This window comes from Oncorhynchus kisutch, linkage group LG16 (assembly GCF_002021735.2).
Source record: "Oncorhynchus kisutch isolate 150728-3 linkage group LG16, Okis_V2, whole genome shotgun sequence".
NCBI lineage: Eukaryota > Metazoa > Chordata > Actinopteri > Salmoniformes > Salmonidae > Oncorhynchus > Oncorhynchus kisutch.
In genome coordinates this window covers 8,522,505-8,542,370 of record NC_034189.2, presented here as the reverse complement: position 1 = coordinate 8,542,370, position 19,866 = coordinate 8,522,505, and the positions used below count along the sequence as shown (strand labels likewise).

The following is a 19,866-nucleotide window of genomic DNA, read 5'->3' as shown; positions in this document are numbered from 1 at the left end:
AACCTGATGTGGCTGAGAAACATTAGGCGTAGGGCCATCCATCTGCAGAAGTCCTTTGAGGACCTGAAGAAAGTGGGTTACGATGTGTGCGAGGAGCACTTTATTCTGATTATTGACCATCTTTGTCAATAAAAATGCATTTCAGTCATGATACTTTTCTGGCAAAAAATGTATTTCGACAGGGTTGACGGAAGACAGTGTCCTCCGAGGCAGCACCTACCAGAATACATTGCATGAATCCACCCCCTCAATCTGCAACAGATGACCGGCGTAGTACAAAAAGAAGACAACCACAAAGTTGGTAGCAACTAAAGATGCATCGTTGTTGTTTTATATCAACAGGTTTGAAGTCTTGAATTGGCTATTTTTTGAAGGAGAGGCCAGGAAGCAGATGTAGGAGTTTCAGGTGAGAAAGACAGAACAAGAGTGAAGGAGGGCTCCTCTCCTTCCTTCTACACCCAGCTCCAGCAGAGGAAGCAGCAGATGCTGAATTTAGTTCTAAGAGTCTGCAGGAGTTGGTCTGTCAGGTGACAGAGGTGGCAGGAGGCTTCCTCATGAGCAAACAGGAGGAGACTCAGGTGACAAAGGAAGCAGCATGTAAGCACAGGTGTCATGCAAGGAGGAGGCCATCATCCAATTGAAGGTCAATAGTATAATAATAATAATGCACCCACAGTGATTGATTGCAGACACATTGAAACAAAAAATACCACAAAGTTCATCTCAAACAGATGGTACTTTAATAAGAGAATACAGCTCCTGGGAAAGATGCTGTCAAAATCACACAAAAGAACAACAGGCAAATGCAAAGTAAGCATGCCGCGAGACTAAAAACCTCCAAAACCAAGTACGTCGGCATCTTATAGATTGGAATATCAAAAATGGAGGACATAATTGACCAAAAAACCTTAGCAGTCTCTGGCATTGTGTAAAGACTAAGAGTCACCTTACTTAGATCAAGTGCTTTTGATTGTATCCTGGAAGGCCATGTCCAGCATGCCTGCCCCCTAATAGAAAAAGATAAATGGTGAAGATTTTTATTTATTTTTTAAACATAGCACAGCGAAAACTAAAGTGTTTCACCGGCTAGTCCTTTTCTTCTGGTGCCTGGACTCCCAGACTGTAAATTGATTGGAAAAAGCCCAAACAAATATAATTGTTTTGAATAAAATAATAATTCAAACCGTGCATTTGTAACCGATCAGGTGTCTCTATTATTCATTGGAATGCAAGAATTGATTCATAAATTTAAAAAAAATAATAATAACTTGAAGCTGATTTCCTGGTGTTTCTCCAGTCTTTTATGTACAACAATAAAATATATATTTTAAATTGCCTCAAAACTTTGGGGCCCAAATAAACCCACCCGTGTGCCAAATTCCTGTGGGTTTCACGCCCTGGCCATAGAGAGGCTTTTATTCTCTATTTTGGTTAGGCCAGGGTGTGACTAGGGTGGGCATTCTATGTTCATTTCTCTATATTTTGCATTTCTTTGTTGTTTGGCCGGGTGTGGTTCTCAATCAGAGGCAGCTGTCTATCGTTGTCTGTGATTGAGAACCATACTTAGGTAGCTTTTTCCCACATGGGTTTTGTGGGTAGTTAATTTCTGTTTAGTGTTTTTCACTTTTCAGAACTGTTTTGGTTATTCCTTTTGTTATTTTTGTATTTAGTGTTCAGTTTCAAATAAATAATATGAATACGTACAACGCTGCACCTTGGTCCTCACCTCCTTCCACCAACAGCTGTTACAGTGGGAAACAGTGCCTTGTCCTCACTGTCACTTTGAAACGAATTCCAATGTCCGTCTGGTCATGGTTCTGTTCAAAACAAAACGATTGTAAAATAATTTTGGTTACAACACCTGGTTGTAGTAGCTCCTTTGAGGTGTAACGATATGCAGAACTGTAGAGTACATTAATTCCTACAAACGCTGTTCGTCCGTGCTCATCCATTTTCTAGCTCTTCGAGTAAACTAATAACTTACGTCCTGTTCTCTCAGATGTGCGGTTCTGAATGATTAGTTAGCTAAACTAGCTAGTTACTCTGCTATTTTTCGGACAAGTGCATAATCCGATTATTTGCGCTAGTGTAACGTTAGCTAGCCGATAAATATATAAATCTATATATCAACCTAACCAACGTTACTATTTCTCTTGTCCATGTATTAAACAGTTAACGCCCACTAATATCTAATTTATAGAACGTGTATAAACATTAAAATATATCTATTTGTAACTTACTTTTCGATCTTGGTGGCATTATAAAAGTGTCAACAACGAAAAGTTACTCAAGGTTAGTTAATAAAAGTCTGTTCTCCAAATCTACATCTCAATTTGAATATGATGACGATGTATGTTCTTGACGTCACTAAGCCATCTGACTGACATCTCTGATAGACCAATAAACGCGACTTTGAAAAACACATCTAAATAAAAAGTCTAATCAAATGTATTTATATAGCCCTTCGTACATCAGCTGATATCTCAAAGTGCTGTACAGAAACCCAGCCTAAAACCCCAAACAGCAACCAAATGCAGGTGTAGAAGCACGGTGGAAATACTCCCTAGAAAGGCCAAAACCTAGGAAGAAACCTAGAGAGGAAAAAGGCTATGTTGGGTGGCCAGTCCTCTTCTGGCTGTGCCGGGTGGAGATTATAACAGAACATGACCAAGATGTTCAAATGTTCATAAATGACCAGCATGGTCAAATAATAATAATCACAGGCAGAACAGTTGAAACTGGAGCAGCAGCACAGCCAGGTGGACTGGGGACAGCAAGGAGTCATCATGTCAGGTAGTCCTGAGGCATGGTACTAGGGCTCAGGTCCTCGGAGAGAGAGAAATAAAGAGAGAAAGAGAGAATTAGAGAGAGCATACTTAAATTCACACAGGACACTGGATAGGACAGGAGAAGTACTCCAGATATAATAAACTGACCCTAGCCCCCCGACACATAAACTACTGCAGCATAAATACTTGAGGCTGAGACAGGAGGGGTCAGGAGACACTGTGGCCCCATCCGAGGACACCCCCGGACAGGGCCAAACAGGAAGGATATAACCCCACACACTTTGCCAAAGCACAGCCCCCACACCACTAGAGGGATATCTCGACACTTGATCCCACCTACTCGGCTCACTTGCCTCCCCATTGGAAACGACAGGATGTGATCTATTCAATTCAATTCTATCTTAGTAGAACATCTTTGCTGTGGTCTAGCTTTACAACAACAATGGATCGTTACTAGTTACCACAGCCACAAAGTAAGAGCGATGTCTATTTCTACCATTTCTATTCCTAAAATCTGATTTTAAACCTAACCCTAACCCCACAGTTAAACGTATGCCTAACCTTTAAATTAGGACCAACACAAACGTTGGAGTTTTCTTAGGTTTTTAAGATATAGCCAATTTGGACTTTGTGGCTCTGGTAACTAGTGACAACCATTGTCTCCAATCTTACTTCCGTGTTCTAGTCAAGGAATTTTAGAAAAATCCTTTATTCTCGTGGGCTGCGTGCCCTGAACCGCACAACAGCGCCGCCAGCTGGATGGAGGTTTTCTGTGCAAGGCAGCCTACAGACCAGTGGCAAACGGAAACGAAAACTACATAGACAAACAGTGAAAGATGATCTTGGAGAATCAATTCATCCTCAGGAGTCAACAGTTTATCATTATTCCATACAATATTAAATCAACACGATGAATGAGCAACATTAGATTAAAATGTTGTTGTTGTTGTTGTTTTACTATTGGATAAGTTCAAGATGTTTTCTGGAAAGTATATGTATTTATATTATGTATCAATATATTTATATAATCAGGGGTTTTACTACAAGGTCCAGACCAGTAATAATGGAATAGATAACTACATGGGGGGAGCAGCTACAGCAAGTAATAGGGGGATCTAGGAGAATAATATCTGGCATGAACTGAATTCATTTTTTGTCATTTTTAATTTATTTAACCTTTATTTAACTAGGCATGTCAGTTAAGAACACATTTCTTATTTACAATGACGGCCAAAACTAGATGACGCTGGGCCAATTGTGCGTCACCCTATGTGACTCCCAATCACGGCCGGTTGTGATACAGCCTGGATTCAAATCAGGGTGTCTGTAGTGACGCCTCAAGCACAGAGATGCAGTGCCTTAGACCACTGCGCCACTCGGGAGCCCAATAAAGGAAAATACATTGTAACACAGGTGACTCCTGATAACTGGCTTGGGACTGATGTGACAGTGCACTAAATTAGAAAATGCGGTTATCAGATTTTTTTTTACAAAGAATGTTATTGAATTGGGACTAGAAAAACACTGTAGTTCACTTAAAAGAGAGTTTGCACTTATCAGAAGTTGTCTGTAAATCATTACTTCCCAAAAACATTCAAACACTATCATGAATGAGCAGCATTAGATGAAGATGGATGAGAAATAGTCTTGGACAGATGGACGGAGCTATTTTCTGGAGAGTATTCATGTTCAATGTATAAATAACACAATTCTCTCATCACCCTGAGAGAAATGACCGAAACAGATGACCAGATAATCCTGTTTCTAATCATGTGAAAACATCAAGAGACTGAACAGTGGACCTGAGTTTCCTCCAATACTTTCCTCCAACAGGTGGTAGGTAGTCTAGTGGTTAAGAGAGGCAAGACCGTAGTCTAGTGGTTAAGAGAGGCAAGACCGTAGTCTAGTGGTTAAGAGAGGCAAGACCGCAGTCTAGTGGTTAAGAGAGGCAAGACCGTAGTCTAGTGGTTAAGAGAGGCAAGACCGTAGTCTAGTGGTTAAGAGAGACAAGACCGTAGTCTAGTGGTTAAGAGAGACAAGACCGTAGTCTAGTGATTAAGAGAGGCAAGACCGTAGTCTAGTGATTAAGAGAGACAAGACCGTAGTCTAGTGGTTAAGAGAGACAAGACCACAAGCGGAGGGTTGCCAGTTCCAATCCTGGATCTGATTGGAAAAATCTGTCAGGAAGTAAGCAGTTGCTAGTATCAAATCCTAGATGCCAAACCTGCCATTGGGCCCTTGAGCGAGGCACTTACCCCCCTACAGCAATTTCTCCACAGGTGCTGTAGTATGGCAGCCCCCTGGGAGACAGGAAGTGGATTCTGCTCCACAGGTGCTGTAGTATGGCAGCCCCCTGCTCCATCCTCTATGTATGTGTCTCTTTCAGGGGGGTTGGGATAAAAGCCAAAGTCGAATTTCCTTTGGACCTTGTGTACAATTACTTGGTGTCAAATTTGATTTACAGGTAAATCGATCACACGTCTATTTTCCTGTAACCCACAGCATGAATGATCCAGAGACTAAGATAGCTTTAAGATAAGCAGATAAGACAAACTTTATTGTCTAGTACGTTTAAACAGAATGAATGATCCAGAGACTAAGATAGCTTTAAGATAAGCAGATAAGACAAACTTTATTGTCTAGTACGTTTAAACAGAATGAAAATGTGTCATTGACGGTCAGAGTTACAATAAAAGGATTAAACAAACACATCAAATATTTACATGTCAGAATGAAACACATTAAATAGTTACATGTCAGAATGAAATGTCAGAATGAAACACATGAAATAGTAACATGTCAGAATGAAATGTCAGAATGAAACACATGAAATAGTTACATGTCAGAATGAAATGTCAGAATGAAACACATGAAATAGTAACATGTCAGAATGAAACACATGAAATAGTTACATGTCAGAATGAAATGTCAGAATGAAACACATTAAATATTTACATGTCAGAATGAAATGTCAGAATGAAACACATGAAATAGTTACATGTCAGAATGAAATGTCAGAATGAAACACATGAAATAGTTACATGTCAGAATGAAATGTCAGAATGAAACACATTAAATAGTTACATGTCAGAATGAAATGTCAGAATGAAACACATGAAATAGTTACATGTCAGAATGAAACACATGAAATAGTTACATGTCAGAATGAAATGTCAGAATGAAACACAATAAATATTTACATGTCAGAATGAAATGTCAGAATGAAACACATGAAATAGTTACATGTCAGAATGAAACACATGAAATAGTTACATGTCAGAATGAAATGTCAGAATGAAACACATGAAATAGTTACATGTCAGAATGAAATGTCAGAATGAAACACATGAAATAGTTACATGTCAGAATGAAATGTCAGAATGAAACACAATAAATATTTACATGTCAGAATGAAACACATGAAATAGTTACATGTCAGAATGAAACACATGAAATAGTTACATGTCAGAATGAAATGTCAGAATGAAACACAAATATTTACATGTCAGAATGAAATGTCAGAATAAAACACAAATAGTTACATGTCAGAATGAAATGTCAGACTGAAACACAATAAATATTTACATGTCAGAATGAAATGTCAGAATGAAACCCATTTTTTAAATTTTATTTCACCTTTATTTAACCAGGTAGGCGAGTTGAGATCAAGTTCTCATTTGCAACTGCGACCTGGCCAAGATAAAGCAAAGCAGTGTGACACAGACAACACAGAGTTACACATGGAATAAACAATAAACAAGCCAGTAACAAGCCAATAAACAAATCAATGACACAGTAGAAAAAAAGAAAGTCTATATACAGTGTGTGCAAAAGGCATGAGGAGGTAGGCAATAAATAGGCCATAGGAGCGAATGATTACAATTGAGCAGATTAACCCTGGAGTGATAAATGAGCAGATGATGATGTGCACGTAGAGATACTGGTGTGCAAAAGAGCAGAAAAGTAAATGAAATAAAAACATGACACATTTACATGTCAGAATGAAACAAACATATACAGTGGGGAGAACAAGTATTTGATACACTGCCGATTTTGCAGGTTTTCCTACTTACAAAGCATGTAGAGGTCTGTCATTTTTATCATAGGTACACTTCAACTGTGAGTGGCGGAATCTAAAACAAAAATCCAGAAAATCACATTGTATGATTTTTAAGTAATTAATTAGCATTTTATTGCATGACATAAGTATTTGATCACCTACCAACCAGTAAGAATTCCGGCTCTCACAGACCTTTTAGTTTTTCTTTAAGAAGCCCTCCTGTTCTCCACTCATTACCTGTATTAACTGCACCTGTTTGAACTCGTTACCTGTATAAAAGACACCTGTCCACACACTCAATCAAACAGACTCCAACCTCTCCACAATGGCCAAGACCAGAGAGCTGTGTAAGGGCATCAGGGATAAAATTGAAGACCATGTGGTCTGATGAGACAAAAATAGAGCTTTTTGGTCTAAACTCCAATCGCTGTGTTTGGAGGAAGAAGAAGGATGAGTACAACCCCAAGAACACCATCCCAACCGTGAAGCATCTCTCACAGTTGAAGTGTACCTATGATAAATATTACAGGCCTCTACATGCTTTGTAAGTAGGAAAACCTGCAAAATCGGCAGTGTATCAAATACTTGTTCTCCCCACTGTACATGTCAGAATGAAAGACATTCAATATTTACATGTCGGAATGAAATGTCAGAAGGAAACAAACATTTAAATGTCAGAAGGAAACACAATAAATATTTAAGTTAAGCTCTCGGCAACACACTCCACAGTGTGGGGTCGACCAGCTTCACTATTGCAATAATTAATCGATATTAAATAAAGATGATTGTTTGAAAAAAGTCAAGTTAATGACACAGTAGAAAAAAGAAAGTCTATATACAAAAGGCATGAGGAGGTAGGCAATAAATAGGCCATAGGAGAGAATAGTTACAATTGAGCAGATGATGATGTGCAAGTAGAGATACTGGTGTACAAAAGAGCAGAAAAGTCAATAAAATACAAACAATTAAACATCACTGAGAGGTACCAGACCTGTAATTGAGAACACTCAATCTGGTATTTGTGTACCACGATCCGTGTGAGTTTGCTTGCATTAAAACGTCATACTATCTTAAGTAGGGAAAGAAACGGCCCTGCCTTTTTGTAGATGAGGTCAGTGTTTTACTGGAAGTTTGTGGTCGAAAATTGTCCCCAAGTATTTAAAATGTGTGACTTGCTCCACATCCTTCCATAGTGACAAGCTCGAGAGAAGGGCTTCCATTTCCCAGCTTGCTTTCCTCCAAGGCACAGTTTTTTTTATTATTGGTGACGTTGAGGTCAAGAAAGCTACTGTCAAACCACATCAAGAGGCAGTCAATGGACTGGGAGTAGCTGGAGATGGACTTGACCTCCAGGCAAGCAACCAGAGCCATGTCGTCTGCATATTTGATGAGGGCCATATCACTGTTGCTTCCTAAGAGATTTGTCCACATCCTGCCTTTTTATTCACTAACCTGACAGATAATCTCTTTGTCCTAATGTTCTTTCCTCTTTCAGTTTCTGTCCTGTTTTCTTCCTTTGTGGATTTTATCCACATGCCTCAGCAGATGAGATTTATGAGTGAATCCTTTACCACAGACGGAGCAGCCATGTGATTTCTCTCCTGTGTGAATCCGTATATTCCTCTTTAAGTCCACCTTCTGATTGAAGCTTTCCCCACAGTCACCACAGCTATACGGTTTCTCTCCTGTGTGAGTCTGTATATGTTCATTTAGGTGCCCCTTCTCATTGAAGCTTTCGCCACAGTCACCACACCTATACGGTTTCTCTCCTGTGTGAGACAATATATGTATTTTAAGGCACCCCTTATGCTTAAAGCTTTTCCCACAGTCACCACAGATAAATCGTTTCTCTCCTGTGTGAGTTCGTATATGTTCATTTAGGTGCCCCTTCTCATTGAAGCTTTCCCCACAGTCACCACAGCGAAAGGAATTATCTCTGGTGTGAGTCCGTGCATGTCTGGTTAGGTTCCCCCTAGTATTGAAGCTTTTCCCACAGTCTCCACAGCTAAAAGATTTCTCTCCTGTGTGAGTCCGTATATGCACTTTTAGGTTCCCCCTCTTATGGAAGCTTTTCCCACAGTCTCCACAGCTAAATCGTTTCTCTGCTGTGTGAGTCAGTACATGTATCTTAAGGCACCCTTTATGCCGGAAGCTTTTCCCACAGTCACCACAGATAAATGGTTTCTCTCCTGTGTGAGTCCGTATATGCATAGTTAAGACAGCCTTGCGATTAAAGCTTTTCCCGCAGTCTCCACAGCTAAACGGTTTCTCTCCTGTGTGAGTCAGTTTATGCATGGTTAGGTACCGCTTGAGCCCAAAGCTTTTCCCGCAGTCACCACAGCTAAAAGGCTTCTCTCCTGTGTGAATCAATACATGTTCAGTTAGGTTCCCCTTCTGATTGAAGCTTTTCCCACAGTCACCACAGATAAAGGGTTTCTCTCCTGTGTGAATCCTCATGTGCCTGGATAGATCTCCTTTGTATTTGAAGGTCTTTCCACAAACAGGGCAGATACAGGGTTTACCAACATGACAGAGCCTGACATGGGCCTTCAGTTTACAGGTGGAGTTGTAGTGTTTATTGCCGAAGCTGCATTCACTGGGTCTCTTCTTGGTGAGAGTCACATGCCTCTGCAGGTCAGCTTTCAGAGCAAATGTTTCTCCACAGTCACGACAGTGGTAAGTTTTTCTAGACGTGGTGCTGGGTTTGGAACAGTGTTTCTCCAATAATGGGCTGGGATCCAATGGTGGACTGGGATCCAATGGTGGACTGGGATCCAATGGTGGACTGGGATCCAATGGTGGACTGGGATCCAATGGTGGACTGGGATCCAATGGTGGACTGGGATCCAATGGTGGGTTGGGATCCAATGGTGGGCTGGGATCCAATGGTGGACTGTTGTCAAGTCCTACTGTGTAGCTGCTTACAGCTGAGCTGTGTCTGGAGGCATTGTTTTGATTACCTGGAGGGTCACAGGGAATGTAGAGACCCTTAATGTGGGTCACAGTGCCAAAAGGTGTGAGTTTCACTGGTTTAGAGTCTCTCTCTCTGTTCTCCACAGTCTGGGTTTGGGGAAGAGTCAAGGACTGAAGTGGGTCCTCCTGATCACATTCACTTTTCACACAGGAAGTAGTGAATATGGAGTCTTTGGTAACAAAGAGCCCTTGAAGCTTCTCTTCCTCCTGACTGGTCCTGAGTTCCTCCTGTTCCTCTTTAATCAGTGTGGGCTCTGGGTCCTCCTGCCCCAGACTGGGACTCCACTCCTGCTCACAGTGCTGCTGCTCAGGGGGAACCTCCTCTTCAGAGACAGAGAGCTGCAGGGAGTCTGGAGGGAAGGAGAGGAGGAGCAGAGGTTATTGATAACATAATGTGGAATCACTCATGAATTATAGATCTCTATGATCTATACAGCCTGAGTGCAGACAGCCAGCTTGGCATTTGCTTTCCTTCACACAAGCCATATAGGTGGTGGGTTAACATGCCAAGAGACTGTTGGAAAAGCATTCCAGGTGAAGCTGGTTGAGAGAATGCCAAGAGTGTGCAAAGCTCTCATCAAGGCAAAGGGTGGCTACTTTGAAGAATCTCAAATATACTTTTTGGTTATTACATGATTCCATATGTGTTATTTCATAGTTTTGATGTCATCACTATTATTCTACAATAGTAAAACATAAAGAAAAAGCCTTGAATGAGTCGGTGTTTCCAAACTTTTGACTGGTCCTGTATGGATAAAATTGTATTTATTTTTTGGAAGGTTTTGTTATTGTTGGTGTTTCTTTGTAATACGACACGATACTTCTAGACACCTATAGCAATTTTCTGAAGTTGGTTTGAGCTAGTCTCCCAACCTCATAACTGGCTACCCAGAAGCCATTTCAGGCTATCAATCAAGTTAGAGTAGCTAGCTTGTCTTAACTATCTTAGCTGGCATGTCTGCTGACAAGGTTAGTAGACTTTAGAAAAGCAAGCAAATACAAAATATACTAAATAAGACTCAGATTAATTTAAATCTTTTACACAGATTTTTAGCAGAGAAGTATATTTAGTTTCTTAAAATGAAATAGAATTTACATAGAATTAAGCATAATAATTATGGCTCTAGATTGCAGGTAAAAATGGGTTTCAGGTGTTTGAAAAGTGCAAAATTCTCCAACTTCTGGACGGGGTGTCTAGTCCGTCTCCGGACCACGCCCAACAGGCATCCTCACATCCTCAGATTTTTGTGCCGCTGCTGACCTTGACCTGTAAGAACTAAGGGGAAGTGGGGGGGTCCTCTGAATGGGAAACTAAGCTGCCTGACTAGAACTAACCAGAAGGAATGGATAGAATCAGCTGACTGGAACTAACCAGAAGGATAGAATCAGCTGACTGGAACTAACCAGAAGGATAGAATCAGCTGACTGGAACTAACCAGAAGGATAGAATCAGCTGACTGGAACTAACCAGAAGGATAGAATCAGCTGACTGGAACTAACCAGAAGGATAGAATCAGCTGACTGGAACTCACCAGAAGGATAGAATCAGCTGACTAGAACTGGACATTTTTGACAACAACGGTTTTGGAAACCTTCAAAACTTTCCTTTCATATCACCGCAAAATAATTGTACACATATAAGAGGTGTTTTGCGTTCCCCTGAACTACAGGGCATTTGGAAAGTATTCAGACCCCTTCCCTTTATCCACATTGTTACGTTACAGCCTTAATCTAATTATTATTTTTCACACCTGTCACCTGTCTATATAAGGTCCCACAGTTGACAGTGCATGTCAGAGCAAAACCCCCCCCCCCCCCCCCCCTTTTGAGCTCCTCCTCTTTCCGCAGCAACCAGTGATCCGGGTCAACAGCATCAATGTAACAGTATAGACTTTTTACGTCCATCCCCTCGCCCCGACCTGGGCGCCTTTGTCAAGGTGACCAAGAACCCGATGATCGCTCTGACAAGCTCCAGAGCTCCTCTGAGGAGATGGGAGAACCTTCCGGAAGGACAACCGTTTTTTTAACCTTGATTTAACTAGGCAAGTCAGTTAAGAACACATTCTTATTTACAATGACGGCCTACCCCGGCCAAACCCAGACGACGCTGTGCCAATTGTGCGCCACCCTATGGGACTCCCAACCACGGCCGAATGTGATTCAGCCTGGATTTGAACCAGGTACTGCAGTGACGCCTCTTGCACTATGATGCAGTGTCTTAGACCACTACGCCACTCGGGTGCCCATCTCTGCAGCACTCCACCAATCAGGCTTTTAGGGACGAGTGGCCAGACGGAAGCCACTCCTCAGTAAAAGGCACATGACAGCCTGCTTGGAGTTTTCCAAAAGGCACCTAAAGGACTCTCAAACCATGAGAAACAAGATTACCTGGTCTGATAAAACCAAGATTGATCTCTATGGCCTGAATGCCAAGGGTCACGCCTGGAGGAAACCTGGCACCATCCCTACAGTGAAGCATGGTGGTGGCAGCATCATGCTGTGGGGATGTTTTTCAGCAGCAGGGACAAGGAGACTTGATCGAGGGAAAGATGAACGGAGCAAAGTACAGAGATCCTTGATGAAAACCTGCTGCAGAGCGTTCAGGACCTCAGACTGGGGCGAAGGTTCACCTTCCAACAGGACAACGACCCTAAGCACACAGTCAAGACAGGAGTGGCTTCGGGAATGGCTCTGAATGTCCTTGAGTGGCCCAGCCAGAGCCCGGACTTGAACCCGATCGAACATCTCTGGAGAGACCTGAAAATAGCTGTGCAGCGACACTCCACATCCAACCTGACAGAGCTCAAGATGATCTGCAGCAAAGAATGGGGGAAACTCCCAAAATACAGGTGTGCCAAGCTTGTAGCATCATACACAAGAAGACTCAAGGCTGTAATCGCTGTCAAAGGTGCTTCCACAAAGTACTGAGTAAAGGGTCTGAATACGTATGTAAATGTGATATCATTTTTACATTTTTTATAAATGAACCAAAACTCCTAAAAAAATGTTTTTGTTTGCTTTGTCATTATGGGGTATTGTGATGTCATTATGGGGTATTGTGTGTAGATTGATGAGTAAAAACAACTATTTAATCCGTTTTAGAATAATGTAACTAAATGTGTAAAAAGCTCTGAATACTTTCTGAATTGTAAGACACTTCTTGTGGAAACTCGGACACAACATTTTGGCTCGAAGTTAAACAAACATCTCTGTGGAAAACTGTGGTAAAACAGCAAGCGTACATTCTGTATTTGTAAAGTCATTTTGGATGATAATTAAGGTTAGTGTCCAAGGTTTCCAAAATCTGTATAGCAATCAAGGACCAATTGTTCCTACACTGAAGAAAAATATAAACGCAACATGTAAAGTGTTGGTCCCATGTTTCATGAGCTGAAATAAAAGATCCCAGAAAATGGCCATACGCACAAAAAGCTTATTTCTCTCAATGTGTTCACAAATTTGTTTACATCCCTGTTAGTGAGTATTTTTCCTTTGCCAAGATAATCCATCCATCTGACAGGTGTGGCATATCAAGAAGTTGATTAAACAGCATGAGCATTACACAGGTGCACCTTGTGCTGGGGACAATAAAAGGCCACTATAAAAGGTGCAGTTTTGTCACACGAACCCAATGCCACAGATGTCTCAAGTTGAGGGAGCGTGCAAATGGCATGCTGACTGCAGGAATGTCCACCAGAGCTGTTGCCAGAGAATTGAATGTTAATTTCTCTCATTTCCAACATCATTTTAGAGAATTTGGCAGTACGTCCAACTGGCCTCACAACCATAGACCACGTGTGTGGCGTCATTGTGCGAGCGATTTGCTGATGTCATGATTGTGAACAGAGTGCCCAATGGTGGGGTTATGGTATGGGCAGGCAGGCAGGCATAAGCAACGGACAATGAACACAATTGTATTTTATCGATGGCAATTTGAATGCACAGAAATACCATGACGAGATCCTGAGGCCCATTGTTGTGCCATTCATCCACCGCCATCACCTCATGTTTCAGCATGATAATACACGACCCCATGTCTCAAGGATCAACTCTATGTGAAGGAGATGTGTCGCGCTGCATGGTCACACCAGATACTGACTGGTTTTCTGATCCACGCCTCTACCTTTTATTAAAGGATATCTGTGACCAACAGATGCAGACGTATATTCCCAGTCATGTCAAATCCATAGATTAGGGCCTGATGAATTTATTTCAATTGACTGATTTCCCCGAAAAATACATTTTAACTCAGTAAAACCTTTGAAACTGTTGCATGTTGCATTGGTATTTTTGTTCAGTATAGACAGAGCGCACGTGACCAAATCATCATCATCCTCAGCTAATCAAAAGGATCGTTTTATCACCAATGTGGCACTGGAGTCAGAATGGAGACATAAATGTGTGGAGCTGCTGTCCAAGCAAAGGGAAAGCACTAAAGCATTAAAACCATATAAGGAGAAGTGGGCGTTTTGAAAGGAACCATATAAGGAGAAGTGGGCGTTTTGAAAGGAACCATATAAGGAGAAGTGGGTGTTTAGAAATGAATCACATCACCAATGTGGCACTGGAGTCAGAATGGAGACATAAATGTGTGGAGCTGCTGTCCAAGCAGAGGGAAAGCCCTGCCACGTTGGAGCTAAAACCAAAATGGTGACCACTGAAAGCCTAAACAGTTTATTCATTTACTAGAACTATTGCTAACTATCAGTAGATCTATGTACAAACCTATTCTACATAGTTGTATCTCTGGTGTCCTCCGCAGCAGTCTCCGTAGCCGATCATTCTCCTCCTGGTACTCTGCTACAGTTTTCTCAATCGCACCAAAAATCTCCACAGCAGCAGATGCCGTTAAACATTCATTTAACAACACACTCAACAACTGTAGTTTAGACGTTTTCAGTGGACTGAGAGTTGGGTGTTGAGCTAGTACGGCTTCTTGACATGGGTTCTCCAGATCACATTCACTTTTCACACAAGAAGGAGTAAATATGGAGTCTTTGGTATCAAAGAGCCCTTGAAGCTGCTCTTCCTCCTGACTGGTCCTGACTTCCTCCTGTTCCTCTTTAATCTGTTTGGTCTCTGGGTCCTTCTGTCCCAGACTGGGGCTCCACTCCTGCTCACAGTGCTGCTGCTCAGGGGGAACCTCCTCGTCAGAGACAGAGAGCTGCAGGGAGTCTGGAGGGAAAGAGAGGAGGGTCAGAGGTTACCTATACAGACATGCCTGAGTAGAACTATAGCTAGCTATCAGTAGATATACATACAAACCTATTCTACCATAATTTGCAAATAAATTCATAAAAAATCCTACAATGTGATTTTCTGGATTTTTTCCCCTAATTTTGTCTGTCATAGTTGAAGTGTACCTATGATGAAAATTACAGGCCTCTCTCATCTTTTTAAGTTGGAGAACTTGCACAATTGGTGGCTGACTAAATACTTTTTTGCCCCACTGTATATATAGCTATACTGGTACCCTGTGTATATATATAGCTATACTGGTACCCTGTGTATACAGTCATACTGTTACCCTGTGTATACAGCTATACTGGTACCCTGTGTATAGAGCTATACTGGTACCCTGTGTATAGAGCTATACTGGTACCCTGTATATACAGCTATAATGGTACCCTGTGTATATAGCTATACTGGTACCCTGTGTATAGAGCTATACTGGTACCCCGTGTATAGAGCTATACTGGTACCCTGTGTATATAGCTATACTGGTACCCTGTGTATATAGCTATACTGGTACCCTGTGTATAGAGCCATACTGGTACCCCATGTACCCCATGTTTCCATAGTTCTGGATACAGCATCATGTGTATTGATCGATTGTTCCAAGATGGCATAGCAGTTCAGACGTCTTTTGTCCTCGTCTTGTCGTGTCCCGTATATATATATATTTACAACTTTTTTCGCATATCTTTTTATATATATATATTTTTTTTCTTCCATAAACTCATCTTCAAAACACTCTCCTGCAACCCGCCTCTGCAACTTATATTTATAAAACTTTTAAAAAAGTATTATTTACCTCAAATCTGTAATCCTCCATAGAAGCTAACCAGAAGCTAGCCAGAAGCTAATCCATAAACTAATCAGAAGCTAATCCAGAAGCTAATCAGAAGCTAGTTAGCTTCTTTACTGGCTAATCGTTAGTATTCAGCTAACCACGGTTTGTGGTCATCAGCTATCCTTTAACTCGAAAATCTATCGCCAGTTTTGTACGGCGCGGCTCGGACCGGAACATACCGGACCTATTTTTCTCTCCATGTCCCTGGATTTCAACCGCTAACTCTGGACATTCATACCTGGATCTCGCAGCTAGCTAGCTGCTATCCGTGTGACTATCGGCTTTCGTCGATTCCGGTGCAAACATAAATTATTCCGGAGCTAGCCAGCTGAGGAGTTCCATCAATCACTCCTGGGCTACAATCACCTATCCGGACCCGTTTTACTGCCAACGCGGTGCCCCACCGGGCCTTCACAACTGGACTGCCGACGTTATCTACCCGAAGGAGTTATCCGGCTGGCTCCTCCGTCGCGACGTTACCTGAACGCCCATCTGCGGTCCGCTAATCGTTAACTGTCTTATCGGCTGCTATCTGAATAGACAATCGGACAATTTATTTATTTGTATTTTATTTTTTCTTGGGCCTCTATAACTATATCTATTTTTATTTTTTGTAATTTTTTTGTGTGATTTGGATTCATCCCCTCGACCACACGGAACACCACTAATCCTACCGACGGAAACGCACGAGGTGGCTAATAACAGACCTCCATCCTATGCTAGCTTGCTACCGATGGCCCGGCTAGCTGTCTAAATCGCCGTGACCCCAACCAACCTCTCTACTCACTGGACCCTTTTGATCACTCGACTAAGCATGCCTCTCCTTAATGTCAATATGCCTTGTCCATTGCTGTTCTGGTTAGTGTTTATTGGCTTATTTCACTGTAGAGCCTCTAGTCCTGCTCACTATACCTTATCCAACCTATTAGTTCCACCTCCCACACATGCGATGACATCTCCTGGTTTCAATTATGTTTCTAGAGACAATATCTCTATCTTCATCACTCAATACCTAGGTTTACCTCCACTGTATTCACATCCTACCATACCTTTGTCTATACATTATACCTTGAAGCTATTTTATCGCCCCCAGAAACCTCCTTTTACTCTCTGTTCCAGACGACCAATTCTTATTGCTTTTAGCCGTACCCTTAACCCACTCCTCCTCTGTTCCTCTGGCGATGTAGAGGTGAATCCAGGCCCTGCAGTGCCTAGCTCCACTCCTATTCCCCAGGCGCTCTCTTTTGATGACTTCTGTAACCGTAATAGCCTTGGTTTCATGCATGTTAACATTAGAAGCCTCCTCCCTAAGTTTATTCTATTCACTGCTTTAGCACACTCTGCCAACCCGGATGTTCTAGCTGTGTCTGAATCCTGGCTTAGGAAGACCACCAAAAATTCTGAAATTTTCATCCCAAACTACAACATTTTCAGACACGATAGAACTGCCAAAGGGGGCGGTGTTGCAATCTACTGCAAAGATAGCCTGCAGAGTTCTGTCCTACTATCCAGGTCTGTACCCAAACTATTTGAACTTCTACTTTTAAAAATCCACCTCTCTAAAAACAAGTCTCTCACCGTTGCCACATGCTATAGACCACCCTCTGCCCCCAGCTGTGCTCTGGACACCATATGTGAACTGATTGCCCCCCATCTATCTTCAGAGCTTGTGCTGCTAGGCGACCTAAACTGGAACATGCTTAACACCCCAGCCATCCTACAATCTAAACTTGATGCCCTCAATCTCACACAAATTATCAATGAACCTACCAGGTACCTCCCCAAAGCCTTAAACACGGGCACCCTCATAGATATCATCCTAACCAAACTTGCCCTCTAAATACACCCAGGGACTGCGGTTGAAAATTAGCCGGCTGGCTAAAACCGGCACTTTTACTGAAATGTTGATTAATGTGCACTGTCCCTGTAAAAATAAAAATAAACTCAAACTCAAACCTCTGCTGTCTTCAACCAAGATCTCAGCGATCACTGCCTCATTGCCTGCATCCGTAATGGGTCAGCGGTCAAACGCTCCCTGAAACACTTCAGTGAGCAGGCCTTTCTAATCGACCTGGCCAGGGTATCCTGGAAGGATATTGATCTCATCCCGTCAGTAGAGGATGCCTGGGTATTTTTTTTTAAATGCCTTCCTAACCATCTTAAATAAGCATGCCCCATTCAAGAAATTTAGAACCAGGAACAGATATAGCCCTTGGTTCTCCCCAGACCTGACTGCCCTTAACCAACGCAAAAACATCCTATGGCGTTCTGCATTAGCATCGAACAGCCCCCGTGATATGCAGCTGTTCAGGGAAGCTAGAAACCATTATACACAGGCAGTTAGAAGAGCCAAGGCTAGCTTTTTCAAGCGGAAATTTGCTTCCTGCAACACTAACTCAAAAAAGTTCTGGGACACTGTAAAGTCCATGGAGAATAAGAACACCTCCTCCCAGCTGCCCACAAGATAGGAAACACTGTCACCACTGATAAATCCACCATAATTGAGAATTTCAATAAGCATTTTTCTACGGCTGGCCAAGCTTTCCACCTGGCTACTCCTACCCCGGTCAACAGCACTGCAACCCCCACAGCAACTCACCCAAGCCTTCCCCATTTCTCCTTCTCCCAAATCCAGTCAGCTGATGTTCTGAAAGAGCTGCAAAATCTGGACCCCTACAAATCAGCCGGGCTAGACAATCTGGACCCTTTCTTTCTAAAATTATCTGCCGAAATTGTTGCCACCCCTATTACTAGCCTGTTCAACCTCTCTTTCATGTCGCCTGAGAATCCCAAAGATTGGAAAGCAGCTGCGGTCATCCCCCTCTTCAAAGGGGGACACACTCTTGACCCAAACTGCTACAGACCTATATCTATCCTACCCTGCCTTTCTAAGGTCCTCGAAAGCCAAGTCAACAAACAGATTACCGACCATTTCGAATCTCACCATACCTTCTCTGCTATGCAATCTGGTTTCAGAGCTGGTCATGGGTGCACCTCAGCCACGCTCAAGGTCCTAAACGATATCTTAACCGCCATCGGTAAGAAACATTACTGTGCAGCCGTATTCATTGATCTGGCTTTCGACTCTGTCAATCACCACATCCTCATCGGCAGACTCGTCAGCCTTGGTTTCTCAAATGATTGCCTCGCCTGGTTCACCAACTACTTCTCTGATAGAGTTCAGTTTGTCAAATCGGAGGGTCTGCTGTCCGGACCTCTGGAAGTCTCTATGGGGGTGCCACAGGGTTCAATTCTTGGACCGACTCTCTTCTCTGTATACATCAATGATGTCGCTCTTGCTGCTGGTGAGTCTCTGATCCACCTCTACGCAGACAACACCATTCTGTATACTTCTGGCCCTTCTTTGGACACTGTGTTAACAACCCTCCAGGCAAGCTTCAACGCCATACAACTCTCCTTCCGTGGCCTCCAATTGCTCTTCAATACAAGTAAAACTAAATGCATGCTCTTCAACCGATCGCTGCCTGCACCTGCCCGCCTGTCCAACATCACTACTCTGGACGGCTCTGACTTAGAATACGTGGACAACTACAAATACCTAGGTGTCTGGTTAGACTGTAAACTCTCCTTCCAGACCCACATCAAACATCTCCAATCCAAAGTTAAATCTAGAATTGGCTTCCTATTTCGCAACAAAGCATCCTTCACTCATGCTGCCAAACATACCCTTGTAAAACTGACCATCCTCGACTTCGGCGATGTCATTTACAAAATAGCCTCCAATACCCTACTCAACAAATTGGATGCAGTCTATCACAGTGCAATCCGTTTTGTCACCAAAGCCCCATATACTACCCACCATTGCAACCCGTACGCTCTCGTTGGCTGGCCCTCGCTACATACTCGTCGCCAAACCCACTGGCTCCATGTCATCTACAAGACCCTGCTAGGTAAAGTCCCCCCTTATCTCAGCTCGCTGGTCACCATAGCATCTCCCACCTGTAGCACAC

The 19,866-nt window shown here is 42.4% G+C and overlaps 1 protein-coding gene across 1 annotated transcript in view; it reads right to left on the bottom strand.

The window, feature by feature from the left end:
• Positions 1-7,706: 7,706 nt before the first annotated feature.
• Positions 7,707-19,866, bottom strand: part of LOC109880282 (zinc finger protein 37-like) — a 63,910-nt gene continuing 51,750 nt past the window's right edge. Inside the window, exon 4 of the mRNA XM_031791720.1 lies at positions 7,707-9,956. Coding sequence (XP_031647580.1) covers positions 8,341-9,956 — 1,616 coding nt within the window. The 3' untranslated portion in view covers positions 7,707-8,340. The remainder of the gene's footprint in view (positions 9,957-19,866) is intronic.